The sequence below is a fragment of the Carlito syrichta genome, unplaced genomic scaffold (assembly GCF_000164805.1).
Source record: "Carlito syrichta isolate Samal-C Ts95f unplaced genomic scaffold, Tarsius_syrichta-2.0.1 Scaffold305267, whole genome shotgun sequence".
In the NCBI taxonomy this organism is placed as follows: domain Eukaryota; kingdom Metazoa; phylum Chordata; class Mammalia; order Primates; family Tarsiidae; genus Carlito; species Carlito syrichta.
This window is the reverse complement of record NW_007249363.1, coordinates 652219-667886: the sequence shown is the minus strand read 5'-3', so window position 1 is coordinate 667886 and position 15668 is coordinate 652219. Positions and strand designations below refer to the sequence as shown.

The window sequence follows — 15668 nt, the reverse complement described above, 5'->3', positions numbered from 1 at the left end:
GGGAGCGGCCACTGCACTCCAGTCTGGGAGACCGAGTGAGACTCCAACTCAAAAAATAAAATAAAATAAAATAAAATAAAATAAAATAAAATAAAATAAAATAGTTCTCAAAAAATTCTAATACACTGTAACTTAACAAATGCACAACTTAATGATCTCCTATGCCAAAAAAATTATACATCCCAAACAGAAAATAAAACATGAAAACATGATTTATTTAAACATTGCCATTTCTTAAACTCTTGCATTATCTAGTTCTTATATTTAAAACTTAATATTCTCAAAATCAATAGACCCAAAATTCTTAAATTTTGGAAAAATTCTCATATCATGTACTGTGCCTATACATGTGAGAAGTTGATGTACAGGAAGTGACTATTGCCTGATAACATAACTGGTCTTGCTGAAGGACCAGTTGGGTACAACTACCCAAGAGACAGTCAAAGTTGATTACCCTTTGTAAGAACCATTACGAGTTTTCTGTCATCACTTTTTTTGAATCTGATTCAAATATTTTTACTATATAAATTATCTCTCCTCTCTCACAGGGTTACAGAAGAATCTTGTTACTGATCATCCTAATAAGATGCTCTTATAAGGATAAAGAACAAAAAAAAGGTTGTCCAGGAGAGGGATACTAAAAATTTTTTAATTTTAATTTTTTTTTTTTCTGGAAGATGCTCAAAGCCATCTCTTCTTTATTAATAGGCTTTTGAGGATTCTTTAAGGATGTTTTGTTTGCTTGTTTGTTTTAATATATTTTATTTTAAAGATGTGGGGTATAACTCACGATTAGGTATATAAGTGCACATGGTACAGGTAAAATTTGGGCTTCTCTTTGGTCCCTACTTTGTCTGGTTTGAGATCAGGTACCCTTATTGATGTTGTGTTCCTCCTGTCCCCTGGCAATATCCTGCTACTGCCAATCCCTTTCTCATAATATTGTGGTAAATGTTCAGGGTCCACTTATAAGTGAAAACATGTGGTACTCTGTTCTTTGTTTCTGTAATAGATCATTGAGTATTTTTGTCAATTCAGCTGTCAAAATAGAAATATTCAATAATACTATTATATGACTTCCCTTCAGTCATGAGACTGTTCAAGCAGAGAGAGTATCTGACTCAAGAGCAGGTGGTGAGAAGTAGAAAATAATATTTTTTCTAGTTTCAAACTCCATATCTAGAAAGTTGAGCACTTGTCTTTTTTTCTTAAAAATGTGACTGCAATGCAACTTAAGGAACTTACCTACTTTATAAATAACATAAGCCTAAATGTGGTTAGGTTTGTTTTTGTTTAGTAAATAAGGTTTCCAGAGGGAACAGCTAAAACTTTATAAAGTGAATCCTTTAACTTAGAAAACCCTCAAGGAGTAACTATGACAAACTTAGAAGTTCTAGGCAAAAGCACCATCTAACCATCACCACCATCATCATCAAGGCAATTCTGATTCATTGTTATTTCTCCCAAATGAAAATAGAGAACAGGAGAGAAGGAATGTAGAAGTGTGACAACTTTCATAATAAGAAAACACACACAATTATATTTTTCAAGACTACTCAGATTTGCTGTTATGGTCCTATGGAACTTATCTGCAGATGTATTTCTATAGTGGGGCTGGCCCCATCGATTGTAATCTGACTCATTGTATCTCATCTTTAGTCACTCAGAAATTGGCATCTTCCCTAGAATTTTCCCTGCATACTATTCTAACAACCATAGAACTTTTCCTCTTAAGTCCTGTTTTGTCAAGGACCGCCTGTGTTCTTATTGACAATGTATTTGAATAATATATTGCAAGTTCCTCATTGTATAAACTGTACAAAACTCAGTATTCAGTGCTGGGACTGATGGGATCCCAGAGCATACATTCTTATACTAATCTCACCTCCGGCTACATGTTGTACCTTAATTTTTTAAATACTAAATTTTTTTTTTTTTTTTTTTGAGTTGGAGTCTCACTCAGTCGCCCAGACTGGAGTGCAGTGGCCGCTCCCGGCCATCGCAGCCTCGACCTACTGGGCTCCGGCAATCCTTCCGTCTCAGCCTTCCAAGTAACTGGATTTACAGGCATGCGCTACCACGCCCAGCTGATTTTTAGATTTATTGTAGAGATGAGGTCTTGCTGCCCAGGTGGGTCTTGAACCCATGGGCTCAGGCAATCCACTCACCTCAGCCTCCCAAAGGTGCAGGATTACAGACTGAGCCACTGAGCCCGGCTTAATACTAAATTTTCACTCATTTTAATATATTTATCATTTATATATTTTTATAATTAGATTATTCTAAGAGTTACAAATACATAAATACATGCAAGTTGAAAACCAACTGTGTTTTTACTCATAATTAATCCTAAAAATATATATATTTTCTTAAAATAACATTTTAAGTCTAATATTTTGTGGTAATATAATTGAGCCACTCATACTTGTCTATTGTTAATTGTTTTCCACTTAAACAACAGGGGTTTAAGTTCTGACAGAGTTATAAATTTCACAATCCACTAGGTTGTGTCAACTACGTTAATTAACTATATTAGTGTCTTACATTATGATTCATATGAATACAAATCCTAATTTGCAAATTTAATTGCATTCCAGGTAACAACTTCGGAAAATTCAGTGGTTCCCAGCTTTTATAAAAATGCTCTTTTTCAGCTACAAGAATGGTTAGTGTAATGCTTGTTATATTATAATTATCAATTTAAATGACACTCTCAGTGAGGTAAATTTAACTGCATTAATTACTTGTTTGACAGTCAGACAATAAAAATGTCATTTAATCTAGATTCAGATGTGTAGAGAAGATTTATTTCCTCCCAAAAGATGAATTGTTATTGATAGTTTTAAAATTATTGTTAAAAATATTAGAAAACGATATGAGTCCATTTCAGTCAACAGGATAGAATAAATGATAGCATATCAGAATCATTCTTGGATCATTTCATTATGGAGTACATTAAACTAACAATATTGGATAGAAAATACATCAGATGCCAAAAGTCATTAACTTAGGAAGTTTTAACTATTAGGAATATTTGCCTTCAGATATATCTGTTAGTTAATTATTGTTTGTTCATATTGTTACAATGGACCAAGCGGATGTATCTTTGACATCTCTCTAATGGAGAAGAGTTTTCAACTATTCCAGACACCTGTATTTCTTACCATTCAGATTGCTGCCTTAACTCAGCCAGCTGATGGAGTCGTTTAAGTGCTTTTTCTTGTTTCTTTTCATCTTTCCATGACTTAGAAGCTACATTTCGAGCAAATTCCCGTTGCTTTAATTCTTTCAGTCTCTGTGGAAAAATAAGAAGAACAGAAAAGATACTATAAATAAATAATATAATCTTTTTCATGTACAAGGCTCCTTATTAAACATTATCCTGAGTGCAAAGGTGTCTTTCTGAACAAGGAGAGTAAAAGTATCTTCTCCATCGATGCTATTCCCTGCTCCAAGATAAATTCAGTAGATTAATGTAGTTGTCAACTAGGTTATTTTCCCAAGCTTGTCACAGTCACTGAAGAAATATGCTGCAAAGCTGCACCCCAGTCCTTACAGGGATCACTCTGGCTACACAACTGCAGTTATCAGTGTGCCTGTGCAAACACAAATGGGAAAATATGTGTAAGATATGAAGGAGTATAAAGGGAGAGAAGGTTATGTGATGCATGTTCCTCTACCCACTAGCCCCTGTTGTAAAACTGATGCTTTTAAGTACACTGGGTAGAATTGAGCCTGTTTCAGTTAAAAACATCTGTTACTGTTGAAGATTTAGTTCAAAGCTCCAAATGCAATTTTCTTTTTTTTTTTTTCGAATTGGAGTCTCACTCAGTCGCCCAGGCTGGAGTGCAGTGGCATACTCACGGCCACCCCAGTGTCGACCTACTGGGCTCCAGCGATCCATCCATCTCAACCTTACAAGTAGCCAGAACTACAGGCATGCACTATCACGCCCAGCTAATTTTTTATTTATTGTAGAGATGAGGTCTCGCCAATTTGCCCAGGGTTGGCCCCGAACCCCAAAGCTCAGGAAATCCACTCGCCTTGGCCTCCTAAAGTGCTGGAATTATAGGCTGAGCCTGGGCCAGATGCAATTTTTAATTTAATTTTTGAGTGGAGAGCTTTATCAAATGCTGATTTCTGTATTGCATTCAGAAAGACAAAATTGGGTCAGGGATTTAAACATAGAATAGAGACTTTGCCTTGCTTGATTTAAATTAACCTACCACTTATTTCAATTAATCCTTTCTCTAAAAATAATTGACTTACATGCAAATTAGATCTGTTTGCTAGAATCTGCCACTAAGAACACCTAATGATATTGAACAAATTGAGAAAGAGTCACAGTCAAATGAACATTTTGAAGTGTGGTGCTTAATCCTGAATTGGGATTGTATTTGAAGTTTAGCCTCTCCTAACTTACACAAAATTATTTTAAATAGTCTAAAATATATATCTGTTTATTTCAATTTTTCAAATCAACTATAATAGGTGTTTCCCAATATGGAAAGCAAAACAAAACTATATAGCTAGCAGGTGAGGTAACAATATGGTAGCACACTATTGCTCACCCATAGAGCAAGGACCAAAACCTTTAATGGTCATTAGGTTCATTCATGAAAGGAACCATGCTCATGGGAGAGGTTGTCCAGATAATTGAGTCTAAGTCAGATATCTAAAAAAGGAAGCAGAATGCCTTTCAAAGAGAATATTCTGAGCACAAAGAACAAGAAAGTCACAAAACTAGAAACAGCTGTATAGAGAACAGTGGACTCAAACTCAATTCCATTTTTCACAAGTACCTCAGATCCTTATACAAAATAGAAAATTCCAGGAAATAAAATTATGCCCAATGTATTATCAGAAAAAGTATCTATAGTTGTCTCGCGCTTATAAACAGCAGAAGGTCTGAGTACTAAAGGGTAGATAGCCTTTGTCAGAAGATAGAAAAAAAACTTATAAAATCCTCATTTCTACATACTATTCTACTCACACTTCCACAGACCCCATATGCTTAATAACCAAACTCTTAGAGATCAGGCTTGTTTTACAAACAAAGACCTTTTGAAAATGGTCTTTCACAATTTAAGAACACACAAAAATGCAGTTCGACTGTCAAAGACAGAAGATAGCTATTTTGGAAAAGAGAGGAGGGTTTTGTTTTTAGCTTACTCTCAGTACTGAATATAAAGTATTTGATACTGTATTTATTTAATATTTGGTATTACCAGCCCATAAAACTTATGCAATTTTTATTTACTCAAAATAACTGATACTTGACTCATTTTTGGAATCTTGTTTGAAAATTTGGAATACATCTTTTCTTTTATTAGTGTTCCAGATTCTGGGACTGTACTTTTATTTTTGAGTTATAAAAATGATTGAGAATTCTGTCTTGCTTTTCCAACAGCAAATACTGCTAATTTCTGCTATGTTAATCCCCACTATTCTTAATGTGGGGTACAGCAATGTACAAGTCAATTATTTTCCCTTCAATGGAGACAGTAAATAGATCCTTCTACAAAATAGTGCTGAGTTTCTTAATAAGGGTACACCCAACATGCTATGGAAACATACAGGAATAGTTAAGAGATTGTTTGCACTGAGGGAGTCAGCAAAATTAAAACTTTTTTTTTTTTTTTTTGGAGTTGTAGTCTCACTCTGTTACCCAGACTGGAGTGCAGTGGCTGCTCCCGGCCACTGCATTCTCGACCTGCTGGGCTTCGGTGATCCTTCCGCCTCAGCATTCCAAGTAGCTAGAACTACAGGTGTGCGCTACCACGCCTGGTTAATTTTTGACTTATTGTAGAGATGCGGTCTAGCCAAGTTGCCCAGGCAGGTCTTGAACTCTCAGGCTCAGGCAATTCACTCACCTCAGCCTCCCAAAGTGCTGGGATTACAGGCTGAGCCACCGAGCTCGGCTAAATTAAAACATTTTTAAGGAATACAGAAACTTGAAAGAAGATTATTTTATTCAAAGACATCTAACCACAGATTTGGTTGAGCTAGTGCTGAATGCTCAAGTCTAAATAAAGAAAACAAAGCAAAACAAAACAAAAAACAGAGATATGCCTGAAGTTTTCAGTGTACTGATCAATGCATCTGTGTAAGAAAACTAATTTTAAAAAAAGGATCACCTGAAAGAGATTTTTTTGAAAAAGCATTTGTATACCTAACCCTGAATTGTAACACACATATTCAAAATTAAAAATAAAATAAAATAAAATAAAACAGTGCCTAGCATTCATATAAGGCTAGGAACAGTGCCTGTACTCACTAGCAAAACTGGAAAAACTCATGCAACATTGAGTAGAGAATTCAGGAAAGTCTTACTTCAGTAGAGACTAATTTAACCATAGATTGAACACTACTTTGGGCTTGCCTAACTAATCAAAAAAGCAAGGGAAAAAAGTATAAAACTGATTCCAAGTAACTTAGTTGAATCACAGACCCAAACACTAGGATATGTATAGATATAAAAAGTAGCCAGAAAAGTGACAGGAAAAAATTAGCAATATTTAGCAACAAATCAAAATTGTCAAGCATGCAAAGAAGCAGGAAATTATAGTTAAAATGAGAAAAATAATCAACTAATCAAAACTGGTACAGAACTGACACAGATGCTAAAATTAGCAGAAAAAGACATTAAGATAATTATAACTATATCCTACACATTTGAAAAGTAGAGAAGATACAGTAATGTTTTGGACAATATGGTACTGACATATCTGAATATGGGGGGGAGAATAATTGAAAATAAATGATTGAAAAGTGCCCATATTTCTTGAAAACGATAAACCCACATATCATCCAACAAGCCTCAAGCACAAGAAATACAGAAAAAATGATACCAAGACTCATTACAATTAAATTTTTTAAAACCAGTAAAAAAGTGAAAATTTTAAAGCCTCCAGAGAGAAGAAAAAAATCACATTTAGCTGCAGAAGAAATAATAACAGGATACAGTATTAAACAAGGATTAAAAAATAAAAACCTGTCAGAACAAAATGTTATACCTAGTGAAAATATATTTTTTAAAATAAGGTAACATATAGGTGTTTTCAGATGTATAAAAGCTGTAAAGAAATCACTAGCAGGCATGCATGATAAAAAAATCTCAGCAACATTTGCTAGAAATATATCTATACCAAAATATGAATGGAACAAATGATAACTACAAGGAAAAATACATAAGATATATTTGTTATTATTTCAATGTATCTAGACTGCTTAAACAAAAACTTTAACTATGCTTTTTTGAGGTTTATGACAAATCTATAACTCAAATATATGACACAAATAACATAAAGCCTGGAAAAGAGAAATAACAGTATTGTTGAAAGCTTCTTATACTCTACATGAAGTAATCTAATAGCAATTAAAGACAGTCTGTGATAAGTTGAAGACGTATACTCTAAGACACACAGTGATAAAGTGTTTTAGCCAGTAGGACAATAAAGGAAATATAGCGAAATCATTAAATTTACTCAGCATGAAAAAAAGCAAAAAAAGCACAAAGATAAAATGGATGAGCAAAAATAAAATAAATAGGAAGGTAATAATCTAACATATGAATAATAAATTAAAAGTAATTGATCTGCTGTGGTGAGTGGATTGCCTGAGCCCATGGGTTCGAGACCCGCCTGGGCAGTAAGACCTCATCTCTACAATAAATCAAAAAACCAGCCAGGCGTGGTAGCGCATGCCTGTAATTCTGGCTACTTGGAAGGCTGAGGCGGAAGGATCGCGGGAGCCCAGCAGGTCGAGGCTGTGGTGGCCGGGAGCGGCCACCGCACTCCAGTCTGGGCGACAGAGTGAGACTCCAACTCAAAAAAAAAAAAAAAGTAATTGATCTAAACACTAGAATTAAAAGAGTATATTTGGATAAAAGAATAAAATCCAATAATATGCTGACTACACAAGCAAACTTTAAAAATCAAGACAAAATGAGTTAAAAGAAAATAATCTAAAAATATATACCACATCATCGCTAGTCAGAAGAAAGCTTGGTTTGCTATTTCACCATAAGACGGAGTAAATCTTAGAGCAAAGATATGTTATATGGAACAAGGATGGTTGCTTCATGATAATGAGTCAAATTAATCAAGATAACATACAATAATAAATTTATATGAGCATAATAGCAGAGCTTCAAAATACACAAAGCAAAAATAGATAAAACTGCAAGGAGAAAAAGAAAAAAATGACAATTATAATAGACGTTTTCAATGTCCCTCTACTATACAGCAATAACATACTCATGGCAAATACCATACTTATGGAAATGATTACACTAAAGTCATCATATCTTTTATAAAAGACCATTTCAACAGTGAGGTTATCTGATTCAAAGAGGATTGTTTGTCATTGGATACTTAGGGAGGATTTCTAAGAATACAGAGGTCAAAACTTGCCAAGCTTGTATTTTGGATTTGTCCAAGTTTCTACTTTTCTTCTTTTGTTCGGATAAGAATAAGAACTCTTTTAGTTAATCAAGGACATATACCATAATTGTCACCTGAGCGATGCTTATTTGTATACCTAACCCTTAACTATACCCCACAATTTTAAAATAAAAAATATGTTTCAAAAAAAAAAAGAAGTACACACACAAATAAATTTAAAAAAAAACATTTGGAAAGAAGAATGTTCTTTGAGGGCATGTAATGAAGCATCTTTTATTGAGAAAAGCTCATGGCAGATACATTTCACAAAAACATGCTACTTGACACATTGACAAAGAATAACAAAATCATAAACATGATATTGTAAAAAGTAGGTGGTGAAAAGCAAAACTGTTTTACTATTTTATAGTCTGAATAATAAATAAAGAGGTGGGATAGGTAAGACTAGAACAATATCTTTCATTCTTATTATTTAATGATAAAAATTAGATGGTAAGAAAGTAAAGAAAACTAAGCATGATATAAGAGTTTTTTAAAAACAGATTTTATATCTATTGAAAAGTATGATGTCATTCTTTTCCCTTTATGTAGTTAGTAATGTCTGTTGTCTTTGTGTTAAACTTTGCATTCATAGGTAAGATGCTGCTTGACCATTATACATTATAATTTATAAATACTGATGAATTATATTAGTTAACATTTGTTGTGGACTTGTCTGTGTGTGTGAAATTGGTTTATAGTATTTTTTGTAGACTAGGCATGGTGGATCATGCTTGTAATACCCATGCTTTGGCCATGAGTTTGAGATTAGCCTGGGTAAAATGGTGAGTCCTTGTCACTACATGAAAACAAACAAAAAAATAGTTTGGCTTGGTGATGTATGCTTGTAGTCCTAGCTACTTGAAAGACTGAGGAAGGAGCACTGCTTTAGCCCAGGAGTTTGAGCCTGCAGTGAGATATGATCACATCACTGTACCTCTGTCTGAGCAACAGAGCAAGACCTCATCTCTAAAATAAATGAATGAATAAAATAGAAAAGCTATTGTGTCATTTCAGTGCTGTATTCATTCAGGTTACTATAACAGAATACCATCAACTGAGTGTATGAAACAAAAAACACTTGTTTCTAACAGTTCTGGAGCCTGAGAAGTCTAAGATCAAGGTGTCTACAAATGCATTGTGAAGATACTTTTCCTGGTTTGCAGATGGCTATTTTTTCATATCCTCAAATGGCCTAGAGCAGAAAGAGGAAATAAGTCCACCTGTAGGTTAGCAGTTTTGTTTAAATCTTTTACAGAATGTTTTGCCTACTTTTTTTACCAATTACTGAAAAAAAAAGATATAAAAGATTCTGCAGTTATTATTTGTGATTTACTCATATAGAGTTTCTCTTGTTTCTGTCAAGTTTTACTATAGTATTTTGGGAGTTTTGTTATTAGATACATGCATTTTCAGGGATTTATAGTTGCTCTGACTCAATTAACTTTTTATAACTTTAAGATAGCCCATTTTTCATCTGATAATATTCATTTTTGAGGTCTACTTTGATATTAGTACTAGCATATCATTGTTCGACTTCTTAGAGTAAGCGTGGTATATCATTTCGTATTCATTTACCTTAAACCAGATTGTGTCTTTAAAGTATATTTCTTTTTAAAATCATTTATTTAGATCTTGAGTTTTTATTCATTCTGATGAATTTTTCCTCTTAATTGAGGTGTTTATTTACATTTAATGTAGCTACTTCTATGCCTGTATGTAAGAATACTATCTGTGTTTTTTGCATCTACTTTTATCTATTTTTGCCCTTTTCTGCATTCTTTTGAATAAATAAAATACGTGTAGAATTCCGTTTTATTTTTCTATAAATTATTTAATTATTTCTCTTGCACTAAAAATTAAAATGTGCATAGTAAACTTACCACAGTTTATGTTCAAAAATCTATTTAATGATCCACTTAAAATAATATTAAAATAACTTTCAACTAGTACATATTGTGTCTTACTGCATTATAATGTACTTCTATATACATGAAGTGAAGAAGGTGAATCCTTTGTTTCTAAACTATTATTTAATTTGACACTCAGAAATTATCTATTATAAATTACATTAAAAGAAACTTTTACATTTTGTGGCATATTTACCCTTTCTGTTTTTCATCAGGTACATTTCTTTCTTTTACCTGCTTGATAAGGAACATTTTAAAATATTTATTTCCAGATTTTTAAAAATTTACGCACTTTAAAATATTAATCAATTATTTCCATTTTTTCCTGCTCTCATTCTTATTATTCTTCTTTTGTGTTTAAGTTTCTTTTTTTATTCCATTGGTTGAATTCAAGATTTTTCTCCTTTAGTTTTCAGGGATTTGACTGTAATATATAAATATATTTGTATGTGAATGTTCATAGCAACTTTCTTTTATTTTTTAATTATCATTTTTGTTTTAAAGATGTGGGGTACAATACATGGTTAGGTACCCATGATTTTTATCATATCTATTCTTCTGTTCTTCTGGACACTTTAGACTTGTTTCTTTCATGGATTTTGGAAAATCTTCAAACATTATATTTTTAACAGTATTTTCTATTTTATACACTCTTCTTGTACTCCAGTAGAACAAGAGTTAAATTATTTGACATTTGTCCTACATTTCTCAAGTTCTTTATTATATTAAATACTATGATTTTAGTTTATAGCATGTTTGGTTCTGTTTTATAGTTTTGCTTTAAAAGTTGTTCATATTTTCGTGTATATTGCCATTTTTTCCAGTAAATTCTTTGACATATTTTTTATTTGTTAAAGTCTAGGCCATTTCTGGATCTACTTGTAATGCCTACTATATCTGTTGATGATGGATCATATTTTCTTGATCTATATGTCACACAATTTTAAAATTAAATTCTGAATATTGTATACAGAATAGCAATAGGGACTTAGGTAAATTAAACTTATACCCCAAAACAGACATACTTCTTTTCTGTTAAGCCTCAAGTTGGTTAAACTTAATCTCCAGTTGAGCTACATTTGGTCTTTGTGGTTTTATTTAAGTGCACTCTCCACAACCTTCAAAAACTCCACTTGTATATAAAACTGCCTTATAATTAGTTCTGTACCCTAATACTTCAGCTGCCCCTGTGTGCCTATCACCACAGAATATCTTCTCTCAGCATTCTTCTTCTATCCCAAAAGTATATGGTTATTTTGTTGCACCTGGTAAGAGGCTCAGAGTATGTGTCTGCGAGGGATTTTTTCTCTATTTGTCTGTTTTCAAACATATACAGTCTCTGTGTACCTGTGACTTAGACAAAGGTGTAGAGAGATATCTTTTTCAATATAGTCATCTCCACCAATGGTAGAGAGCTGCCTCTTGGTACTCTGTGCAGTTCCCTGTGTGTGACAGGTTTTCAGTTCCCCAAGATGTAAGGAGTTTTGGTTTTTACAATGCCAATATTCATTATAAAATACATTCATTAACAATAGTGAATAAAGTGAAGATGTCAGTATTTACAATAAAGAAGAGATTGTATAAGCTAAGATTGCCTTTATGTTAATAAAAGTACCTTATTTCACTTGTAATTATAAATGTTATTCCATAAGATTTTCTTTTTTTGTCTTCTTACTTTCATGATTACTGTAATTAGTTAAAATGAAATAACTTTTATATAGTGAAAAGAAAATAAAAAGAAAGAAAACCAAAGTTCCACAGCCTAAAAATTCCACAACAGCATTGTTGCCTCAAGATCAATTTTTGTGACCTCTTCTCTCTCCATTCCAATTAACTTAGCCCCCCATTTTCACCCCTAACTCATCCTTGCTAGAGTGTAAATTTACTAAAATGATAGAGCTTGATTAGAAGAGAAAGAGGTTATAATAATTAGAAGTTAAATAAAAGTACAATATTATGGAGAGAGCTGCCTTTCTCTTTTAATCATCATTTATGGAGTTTACTAATCCTGAAGAATGTCTTTTGATGACTGATCCCTGATCTTGGCTTCAGCTTTTCAAACTGTTACTGATTAAAATGTGATATGATTCTGTTGAATCTGCTCTCTGTTGTTTCTCTTTAATGGATTTCTTTTAAAATGGGTTATTCTCTTACCAGGAGAAAAGAAAAATATGTTCCATCTCTAGAATTAATGTTGAAGAAGTTTTGCATCCTCTAAAAGTTAATTTTACTCTCCCTTCTCAAGCATGCTATGGTTGTACTGGTTGCCCAGAGCAGAGCAGCTGAGGAGTCTGTTGGGTGTTTTGATAATGACATTGGGAGAATTTTAGCCTACAGATAAGCTCAGACTGGATGAAGCTCGTATTGCTTGAACTTTGCTTCCATCTCTTCAGCAACTTTCTGATAATGCTCAGTGGTGACTTGGTAGAACTCCGAGTTTCTATCTTCAAGTCTACCAGCTGCTCTTTGAAGAATACACTTCACTTCTTTATCATAGGTCTTTCCCTTCTAGTTGCTCAATCAGGTGTTTTGCCATGGTGTTTCTTATCACTTAATATCCCCTCTCAAAGAATATTGCTGGTTAACACCTCACTGGCAGTAATTCTTAGTCAGATTCTTTGCTTTGCATTTAGTCCTACAGGTTACAAGCCTACACCTACATCTCAGAGCAAGTCATTCTCAACTCTTCTGCACTATTCTCAGAAGCATACCTTAGCTTCCTACTTATTGCAGAGTTTACACAATGAACATGTTTCAACCTCTCCCCTTAGTACCAGATGGCCTTTGTCTTATGGTCAATATATAATCCAGAGCTTAGACAACAGATGACTTTTGTCTTGTTCTGTATGCAGGGTCTGAAATGCAGACAGAATTTCTGTTCCTTCCACAGTGGCTTATTGCCTCTTATCTCACTCTCAGTCAAAATCTAAATTAAAAAAAAAATTAAAAAAAAATATATATATAGGATAAGGATATATAGATAGATAGATATAGATATAGAGATATATATCTCTATCTATCTATCTATATCTATATCTATACCTATATCTATCCTTTCTTTTCTACGATTTCAGCCTTAGTTCTTAGTTCCTGTACACCTATGCCTCAGGGATTGGGCTTTCTCTACATGCCTGAGCCTCCCTCAGTTGTAGATGACATTCCCCCTATACTTTCTGCTGGGTCAAAAGTAAAGGAAGTGTTTTCTGGCCCCTCATTAAGCGACAGATTACCTTTGCTTTAAACTTTATGGAGTCCAGAATATGGGAGGGTTTCCCTTGTTTCTGTTGTTTCACTGTTAACCTAGGGAAAACATCTCTTGTCTGACTACAAAGGGGTCTTTTTCCGGTTTTTACTTGGGTCAGAAGCCTTGTTATGAGCACTTAGTGAAGAGCAAATGAAAGAGTGAGTGGGCGCATTCAGTGAAGACTAAATAAAAGGGTGCAGAATTTCCTTGTGGTAGGCAATTATTCCATACCATTCCACAATCGGCCTTTTATTTCATCAGGTTACATTGTAACTTCAGCTATGATGGGCTTGACAAAATTTAGATTTTGCAGAATATCTCATATATTTTACAATGTATGAAAATTGTAGAACATACAAGATATTCTTATCACCTGTCTTCTTTGCATCAAGCCTGCCACTCTATAGACTTGCCTTTTAGTTATAAGAAAAATATATATTACCATACATATTCTTTTTAAAATTATACAAAGGTATCTTTCACAAATATGATCAGAGATAGCATCTGGAAATTGTTTATCCTTTTTATGCATTATATAAAGGGAATATATGTACATTTGTTTACACAATAAATAGGTTGCCATTTTCTGATTAGATTCTGTAACATTGTGAATTAAATGCCAGGTTGATGAGGTTCTGAGATATTAGTAAATTTAGTAAGTTGAAAAGATAAAAAATTTTATTAAAATCCTACTGAGGTTGAAGTATGCTCCCTCTAATGTTATGGAGAACTCATTCTCATTTTATAGACTCCTTCACATATTAATCTCATTAGCATTTACCCATAACCAGCTTTGTTACATAGAGTATAGACTTATTGATATGGACATCTCAGTAATAAGACCAACAGAAATTAATGTTAAGTCACATGCTTAGTTTTGTTTAGAAAGCGTTTTAATATTTGTTTGTGATACACCACACACACACACAAAATGGTTGTACAGAGGTGCTTTGCATTCTCTGTTTCTAAATAATTCCTAAGGTGCAGATAATAAATATAACTCAGCAAATTCTCTCACAAATTTTAGTCTTTTTCCAAGACAAAGAAACTATCCTTGTATGGTGTATTATTTTCATCAGTGATGATCAGGCTCTGGTTAATTTCTAAACGTGATATAATTCTGCTATTACATGATCAATTTGGAATCTTATTGCTTTAGATAACTGATATAGAGAGTAAAGTTTTAGCCTTTTTTTTTTGGATTTAGAATTATGTCTATACTTAAATGCTTTTTCAGCAGTGACTCATTTAATAAGATGATGAGACTGCTTTCACTATCAATAAGAAAAAAGCCCTCAGAGCTAAAATATCTGGTTACAAAATCAATGTATATGAGATAAAAAATCAATGTATATGATAATCACAAAGCTAAAATTATGCTATATTTAATTATTCTCTTCTTTGATGTATCAATATTTCAAATAGAAAAATCTCACTAACTTCAAAATAATTTGATGTTCAAAACATAAATAAAGAAATAGAACTTATACATGATAACTTATAAACAGGTTTTCAAAAATTGTTAACACAGTAATTATTTGCTCACCAGTAGGGACTCAGAGTGAACAGATTATAGCCAGTAAGAGCTTGAACTTACCTGGGCAAAAAAATAAAAGCAGAGAGTAGCACTTAACACTAAGGAAAATAAAACGAAGTATTTCCAAAAGTAGCTGGGCAGGAGACAACACAGAGTAGGGGTTATGAAAAGCATTCTGAAATCAGGCACACCAGAATTGTGTATTTTGTCTCTGCCCATACTTTGTCACAAACTTGCTTTGAGACTTTAGGAAAACTACTCAATTATATCTATATTTAGTTTATACATTTGTAACTTGGCAACGTATCAGTGACTATGCTGCACAGTACTTGAGATTATTTGAGTGGTGAAAAGTAAATCACTTAGCATAGCTCCTAACATATAGCAAATGCTCAGTAAGTATGAACTATAATCACTTAAGATGTAAGAAATGGCTTAGGAAAAATGGTAAGCAAAGAGTACTTGATTCAACTGGCAATGGGATTCCACTGGGAGTATTTGACTCATGTTCTTATTGAAAGTCAAATGAGTGG

General features: G+C 33.1%; 1 protein-coding gene across 1 annotated transcript in view; it reads right to left on the bottom strand.

Moving 5' to 3' along the window:
- ZNF804B (zinc finger protein 804B) overlaps positions 1-15668 on the bottom strand; it is a 614329-nt gene that overhangs the window by 7371 nt on the left and 591290 nt on the right. Inside the window, exon 3 of the mRNA XM_008061461.1 lies at positions 3165-3295. Within this exon, the coding sequence (XP_008059652.1) occupies positions 3165-3295 (131 nt within the window). The remainder of the gene's footprint in view (positions 1-3164; positions 3296-15668) is intronic.